General features: G+C 35.0%; 1 protein-coding gene across 2 annotated transcripts; it reads right to left on the bottom strand.

The window, feature by feature from the left end:
* Nucleotides 1-2558: 2558 nt before the first annotated feature.
* LOC112742102 (uncharacterized) lies at nucleotides 2559-8193 on the bottom strand. 2 transcript variants are annotated; one of them, XM_025791345.3, is made up of 15 exons: nucleotides 7988-8192; nucleotides 7581-7888; nucleotides 6913-7033; nucleotides 6610-6727; nucleotides 6363-6448; nucleotides 6027-6098; nucleotides 5442-5510; nucleotides 5273-5353; nucleotides 5077-5196; nucleotides 4918-4992; nucleotides 4711-4791; nucleotides 4326-4399; nucleotides 4167-4227; nucleotides 3979-4034; nucleotides 2559-3125 (listed from the first exon to the last, which is right to left on the bottom strand). In XM_025791345.3, the coding sequence occupies exons 1-15, from the start codon at nucleotides 8108-8110 to the stop codon at nucleotides 3044-3046; spliced, it is 1527 nt and encodes a 508-aa protein (XP_025647130.2). In that variant the 5' UTR covers nucleotides 8111-8192; the 3' UTR covers nucleotides 2559-3043. The 2 variants fall into 2 exon arrangements, with proteins under 2 accessions (XP_025647130.2, XP_072070278.1); XM_072214177.1 differs by lacking the exon at nucleotides 5077-5196 and having other exon boundaries at nucleotides 7988-8193.
* Nucleotides 8194-8287: the final 94 nt, after the last annotated feature.

Here is an 8287-nt window from a genome sequence, read left to right as displayed (position 1 = left end):
TTCACTCTCCATACTAACACCATCCAACTCAGCATACTTATACTTGATCTCTTGGGCATATTTTCAATTATTAAAAAAAACAGGGGTAGAATGGAAATCCGATCCCTTTACTGTCCGGCTCTCATCCTCACCACATAATAGGAATCTTCTAGCAAAGTCCTTGCAGCACCATACTTAACTTTCCTCACCATAGCCAATTCCAACTTTCGAAATAATGCTCTAACATTTTTCATTGTATACAAGTTTTCGGACTTGTGAAGCTTTTGAGTTCTTGTTTTATGTTTGAAAAAGTTTAAAAGTACAATAACCCCGAATTTCAGTTGGTATTAGAGCTGGTCTTCTAAGGGATTGAACTTCCTAATGGTTTGCAAAAGAAAAAATCCATGACAAATTTGACTTTAAGTCACGTTGAAAGGTTCTCCCTTAATCATCCTCCATTTCTCGATAGGGACTACTATGCGTACTGTAGGACTATCCATGAAATTTCAGCACCTCTCTTGGCCTATTTATAGACTTTTGAGAGTGGAAAGGATTCTATAGTTAACATCTCTTTAGAGGAGAAGGCTTGGTGTGCAAGCCACTTTCTTGGTGTGGTGTATGTTCGTTGCGCTGCATCAAGAATTTTTGGGTGAGTAAGCTCTGGTTATAATTTAAATTCAAACTTGGGTTTGCGCTACTTTCATTATTGATATATTCTCGTGCATGGTTTGTATTTCGTGTGTGCTTCAGACGGCTTTAGCAGAGAAGTGTTTTATGAAGTCTTTACTTATTAAGTCATTTATGAGGCATAAACATACCACTAAGTATGTTAGCACATCAACCGCTAATAGCATATCATTAAACTTATCCAGCTATTTTCTTATGAGCATGTTAGCTTCTTGAGTAATCCCAAACAAGTTCATGGGATGATTTGTTTTAGTAATCTTGGTTGTAAGTGCACCAAGAATCTTTTGGAGATATCAGAAAAACATCCCACTATAACTTGGGAAAATGAGTTTAGCCACTTTATTGTTGGATTGACAAGGTAATTGGGAATATGTGACATCAGATAGTGCCTGCTTCTCCCTCAAGATTCATCCTGGCTTCAAAACAAAATTCATTAGATGTTTCTAAGGGTCCTTGGTGGCATTATACTTCATGTTCGTGGACTTGCCTCTTCATAAATGATACCTTAGTGCTTAGTGTAAACTTAGAACTCAAGAAAATAATGAAATGCCTCAAGAATAGAAGCGTGACTTCTTCGCTCCAAGGACCGATGTGGTATGTACCTACAAGGGGCCTCAATGCTCTAGCTAAAAAATTTAGAGTTTAATTTGTATGCGAGATCATACGTGAAAGGCTGCTAGACCCTCTTATTTATACTATTTCCTCCAAAATATTGCAAATATCGGATAATATCAAATATTGTTAAGCATCTTGAATCGTGATAGTGTTCGACCTGAATTTAAGTTGGACCATAAAGTTAGGATTCTATTAGGTTTTGTGGAGCCATTAAAAAATGGTAGAAGTTTTTTTTCATAATTATAGAATTTATTTGTGGACATTGACTCTTTGTTATTGGTAAGAATATATCATTGTTTTTTTAATGGCTCCACAAAACCTAACATTGGGTTGGAGGATACCGTTTGGTTAAACAAAAAAAAATTATGGGCTTATGGCTGGTAATTGAATAAATGAGAGCAGAAATTTAGGGTTTAGGTCTCCTAACCCCTCCTCGCCCCCCGCGCCGACCTCAGTCATCCAAACAAAAATAAATAGTAGGAAGTAGCTTTTATGCTTTTGTCATATTGGGATTAACCTCTACCTTTGTCGGCCTGAGGGAGGGGATGGTCCGTGTGGGATGGAAAATCTTTATCATAATACGCAATGCATCCTGAGACCAATTTTACACCATGTCTCTAATTTTAAGATAAAAGTATTACCTTTTATCTTTATCATGTAGTCATTTTGAACACCGAAAAATTACAATTATAACAAGATGGACCGCAAAAATTGTTTTTGCAAAATAACGTCCCAAAGATATATTTTTTTTTGACAAAATGAATTGAATGTTTAGTCAATAGTTAATTTATATAGTCACCTGTTAACTTCTTTATAAAGTTACTAATTTAACCCCTATCCCCATCATTTTTGTTTCCATCTCCAACACCAACACCGCCAACAATCTCATCATCAATAACCACCACTACTAAAACTAGCCATAACATCATCATCATTATCACTAGCAACCCTAACAATTAATCAACTATAGTAGAAGAAAGAAGAGATAATGTGGAGAAACCCTAATAAAATTGTGATTCCAATTTGAGAGAGAGAGAGAGAGAGAGAGAGAGAGAGAGAAGAAGAAGAAATGGATGCTGTAAATGAGAAAATGGTGAAAATAGAGATGATAAAAGTTAAATTAGTATTTTATAAAGAAGTTAATTATTGATTGTATAAATTATCCGTTGACTAAATTTGGTTGAGAGAGAGAGAGAGAGAGAGAGAGAGAGAATATTTTTTTAACCACCACACTCAATTTTGATTTAACAGGAACCCCATTTGAAACACAATAAATATTGGAATCAACGTAAATCATGAAATACCATGATGAAATGAAAGTATTAAACTGTTTATGACTGACTGAATTTACAAAAAGCAAAGTCGATGGAGAGGTGAATTGCTCACCAGCAAGACAAATCCCAAATGGGTGCTGGTCTTGTCTTTTCTGTTTAGATTGTAAACTTGATTCTCAACTAGGGTAAACTGTTAAAAACCTACGAGGAATGGTTTGTGAATTAAGGGTTAGGAGAAAAAAACAGGGTTTTGGATCATTTCTAGTGTAAAATTTACATTAGAAGTCTTCTCTTCCCCTCCAAAATCTAACTTAAAAACAACTCCTAAGGAACCGAATAGGCATATGAAAAAACATGCAGCGTTCCTTAGGAACCATCTTTTAGTACTAGTTACCAGATTCTTTTTTCAAATACGTGTTGGGATTGAATAGTGTCTTCCATCAAAGCAATATTCATTCCCAAGATCAGTTAGAACATCACATAACATACTATGTTAGGAAGCATTCCATTTTGATGTCTGTGACATCAAGTTGCAAAATTTCAGCTGTACAACCCAAGATAGATCCGATGCTGCAAAACAACAAATTCCCAATAAAGCAAATGCAAATATTGATATCAACATATAATATGATAATTAGAGTGATTAGTCATTTGGGTATTAGCGAGTATTAGGGTTTAGGATTTTCAGTTGTCTTTCAAATACAAACATGAATGCAGGGGACTTATTTTACCATTTCCCATCACTGTTATCAAGACAGGGGAGACAAGGTTGTGTTAGGATGCAGAGACAAGGACAGACACAGATTTTGTTTCCTAGAACACAATTTGTGTATTTTCAGTAGCTCCAATAAGTGGACACTGGAGACACACCTTGCAACTTAGGCTGCATTTGTTTACGAGTACAAAACACTAAGATAGGAATATGGAGATACAAAATCAAATTTGGCAAAAGATAGATGGAAAGACACAAAAACATTAGTAAGGAACAAAACTTATTTTGTATTTTGTATCCTTCTTTACAAGAAAGACACAGATTAGTAAAGAACACAACTTATTTTTTAATTTTTTTTTATAATTACATTTTTTATTGTTATATTTTTCTTCCTAAATTCTTTTCGCAGAAAAAAAGAGAGTAAATTGAATTTTCATAATTTATTATTTCTTATATTATTAGTTTATCACCAAATAAAATACAAAAACACCTATTTTTGTGTCTCTGTATCCTGTCTTGTTCTCGAACACAGCCTTAGGGACATAAAACCTTTACCCTGTGGCTCCTTCCAGACGGCTGGCACCACTGGCAGTGGTTCAGCCATGGTAATCATGTCCACCTAAAATAATTTACCACTACTAACTTTGTATGTCTCTGTCTCACACTTCTGCCACCATACACTACACAAGGTGAAGAAGGTTTTTGTCATACCTGGGATGGGTGCGTCCAAGATCGCCATGAACAAATTCCTTGATGTAGGTCCCAGCCTGCACAATCATGTTCCATCTCTCTTATTCTTGTGAGGTTGATTATGTTAAACCCATAACTTGTTCTAATATAAAATTAACTAAGTGATTGAGAAATTTGTACTGTAAGAGAGAACATAAATAAAACAATACCTGCGTACATAGATGCAAAAGAAAATATTGGGAACTTCCAGCAACTGTCTCCATTTTCATCCTAAAGATTTCAAGAACAAAATGTCAGATTCTAGCAAGGATCCTAGAAGGTGAACATGTCAAACGATTGTAAATTTAAGAACTATAAGCAGGCGATACCAATGAATAATCTTTTCACGCTCTAGAGGACTGCGACGATGAAGCACCCTTATTGGGGTCCTCTGCACAACTTTCTGTACAAACAATATTTTGCAGTTTCAAAGTTATGGATTAATCTTTCATAGGAAAATTAAAAAAATACAGAATTCCAGGAAAAATTGACTTATGTGATTAAGGAAAACAATATCAAATTGACTAGTGATGGCAACTGGGGATCTTTTTATTAAAACTGCATTTTATTTTAGCTTATATAGCATTAAATCCTTCCTTGAATAAGCAATGGCATATCAATATGAGCATTGCACAGGTATTGTCATTGCAACCAATACATGTTGAATAATGGCACATCTTTGAACACCATTTATGTAGATCTTTTCTTACATACCAAATCTTTTAGTGAAGATACTTGTTGAAAATCTTCATCCTTCAGAGGACGAGAAGTCCACACTAAAGCAGCATATTGCTTCTACAAAATTTTAAGAACATACGAATGAATAAACTATGGAAGGCCCAGATAAAATGAGGATGGAGCACAGTTGTAAATTATGAACTATGAAATGAAACTATCCAACTAAGAAGGAAAATGCAAGACCTGCTTCTCTGCTTCACCTTCTCGCATAAGGTTCCAGCCATCACTGCCAACAAGTTTCAGATTTTTCACCCTCACCTACATGGTCATACAATACTTTAAATTTACTCATGACAAAATAAATGAATACCACATATAAGTGGCCAAAATCAACTACATTACCAATTTATTTTCCACTTCATTAATCATTTTCTCTATGTTGTTTACAAACTGTTCAGTTGGGACTAGCCGTGTGTTTTGCACCTCAAGAATAAATGGCCTACCAGGACCCAACATTCGGACCTAGAAGAATAATTCTAAATCAGATCGGTTCAGTGACAAATAAACTTTAGAAAAAGATAATGGAAATCTTCAGTACATCAATATCCTCTCTTCCAGCAGCATGAAACTTATAGTTATCACCACGGCATGCTTGAAGGACCTTTGTACCAATTATTTCCTATAACGATAAAACACACATTATAGCCAGCTTCCAAAATCAAAATAAACGAATGGATACTGTGATAACTTGCCGATGTAGACAATACCTCAACTGATGCTTCCCCCATTCTTTCATCATCAATGATCCAGCGTGTTTGACTCACATTCCGTGAATACTACCACAAAATTAACAGAATTATTAAAGGTAGCATCAGCTAAGCTCAAATAAGTCAATCATCACTTTGCAAATTATAGATATATACACTCATATCTAGACAAAATAAAGGAAAATGGAGGATATATTGGTCTATCAGACATTCACAATTTTCAATTTATTTTAGCTTATAGATTTCAAAGTACTGTAAGCAAACCTGCAATTCACATCAAGTACCAAAGAGAAACATGCACATCTGATAATGTTAAACTATATAGCAATTAGCAACTTAAATTGAAATCTTAAAGAAATGTGAGGCTTATCATATTTCAGAAGTTAGAACAAAATCAAATAGACACATCCTTGCTAAGAATGCTAACACCAAAAGGAATATTTTTTCATGCATTTTCCCCCACTTTTTGGATAAGAGTATTCATTATGACGGCGGAAAGAATGATACAAGGCAGCGAAAGAAAATAAGACATCCCAAGAAAATTAAAAAAAAAAATAGTGAAGCATAGTTTTCCAAATTCATTACCTTCAGGTATCTCCCACCAAAATAGAATGGTGTCCTGGAGCAATTGTAACTAAAATGGCAAGGTTCACTTGCCTAAATAGCAAGAAAGGAAACCAAATTAGCCACAGAATCATATACAAATTAAGCAGAAAAAATATGCAGAAACTGACTGCGGTAGAACTTTGTGGGCCTACCATACAAATCATCAAGGATTTATGATACAGATGAATTAGATATAAAACATTCCAAAAAAATGAAAACATCATCAAACAAAGGAATTTAAATTCTTTAGTCATCTATTCATAAAGAAAGAAAGAAAGAAAGAAAGAAAGAAAGAAAGAAAGAAAGAAGAATTACACTTTTCAGAAATAACTTGGAGCTGTCAAAGGATTCAATTTCTACTGAACTGCTAAGAGGCCTCTCTCCAATCAAATTGGATTCACCTATAAAACCAAAATTCAAATCAAATGGTCAATGGAAGGAGCTGTGAAAGTGAAATCATCGGAAGTGCCTATGCCTATCAAACCTACAGACATTCTTGATATATCTTATGTATATAGACTTGGTGTAGAAAATGAATTAGAAGGAAACAACAAAGACATGCCTGTTTTTCTTCTCTTGCAACTCCCATCATTTTCAGAACATTTGGCGACACCTTCCGATGCTTTGGTGTGAGTGTATGTTAAACGAATCCGGAAAGGGCACAAACTTGATTTACAACCCTACAAGGCAAGACATGATTTCCATAAAGAATATGTGAAATACACATCAACTGTGAGATAAAGCATCATCTATTGTGTTACAGGTGATTAGAAGGGGAAATTATAAAGATATTGGTGTAAAAGATGCATAATCAAAGCCGGCAACAAATGTCTATGAAACAGATATGGCCAGAAAACGTTCTCACCAATAGATTTTCAAGAGGATTTATTAGAGAAAACTTCAAAGCATCCTTTATAGAGATACATCCAGTGTGCAGCTTTTCTTGAAACCAAGGTTCAGATCCATATTTCTTTTGCATATATGACCTACAAGAATTTAACAAGGGAGACATTCTAATCAGTGCTAGAAAAAGTGGAAATCAAGAAGTTACTCTAACCAAAAAAAGAGTGGCACCAAAAAGGATTACTAATACAGTGATCATGAACATCAGAAAACATAAATGTAAAGTAGTAATATCAGAGTGAATAGACTGTTCTGCCTCAATGTAACTATAGGAAGCAGAGTAGGGTAAACAGTTAAAAGAAACTTGTGAGTTGTGACCTAACTACAAACTACAAAGGCACGCAGCTGATTTTACAATAGAGAAATGCCCAAATAAATGTTCAAAATAAACATGAGATTGTTCAATGTTACAATCACGAATACAAAATCCTGCAAATAAATACCGAATTTGAAGAATGTCCTTATAAATTACAAATAGAGGTTTCATTTGCCAAACAATTGTTCAAAAGTTCAAAATAAACATGAGATAGTGCAATTTCAATATCGCAACCATGAATGCGAACTAATGTAAATAACTGCGAAAAACAAAGAACGCCATATCAACACAAAAAGCCAAAAAAAATTTCTCACCAAACAGAGGTTTCGTTTTGAAGGATGAGAGGAGGAATGGAAACTTCAAGTGAGAAGGTATCGAACTGGTATCTCTCTTGCTTAACCATGTCAGCAATGAGGAGTGCCACGTCATAAGCAGTATCCTTCTGCAACACTCTTTTCTCTCTCTCATCGTAAAACCTGAACTGCAGAATCCCTAAGCAAATGTTGCAGAGTTTAGCTTCGTTGGAAGTGGTTGAGTCTAGAGGGTTTTCGGAACCGTTATCAACTGAGGCACAGATTGGGCCTTTGATACCAAAGAGACGAAGGACGCAGCGGACACATACCTGTATATGTGTGTGTATGTAGCAACAAAATAAAAAGAAGCGTTTGAAATGAGTAAATAGAGCATAACTAAGAAGAAGAAGAAGAAGAATCGAACTTACGCCGAGGGAGAACAAGTGGTTGAGGGCGTTGGAAGGCAGAGAGTGGAGCACTTGTTCCAAATCGGAGGACGACAACGACGAGGGAATGAAGGCATTCGAAACTTTTTCTTCCTCCTGCTCCATCGTTCCAAGTCCAAATCTTTCTCTCTAGCAGAGAAGAAAACGGTTTATTATTTCTTTTTTTTTTGGACTTGGGTTTATTATTTCTTAGCTACAACCATTTTCAACAATTTTATAAAAACAGTTTTTTTTTTTTTTTTCCGATGGATTGGACAACCAGTCTTAGGTTACACACTCATA

Source organism: Arachis hypogaea, chromosome 14, assembly GCF_003086295.3.
Source record: "Arachis hypogaea cultivar Tifrunner chromosome 14, arahy.Tifrunner.gnm2.J5K5, whole genome shotgun sequence".
Taxonomy (NCBI): domain Eukaryota; kingdom Viridiplantae; phylum Streptophyta; class Magnoliopsida; order Fabales; family Fabaceae; genus Arachis; species Arachis hypogaea.
This window is presented reverse-complemented; position numbering and strand designations above follow the sequence as displayed.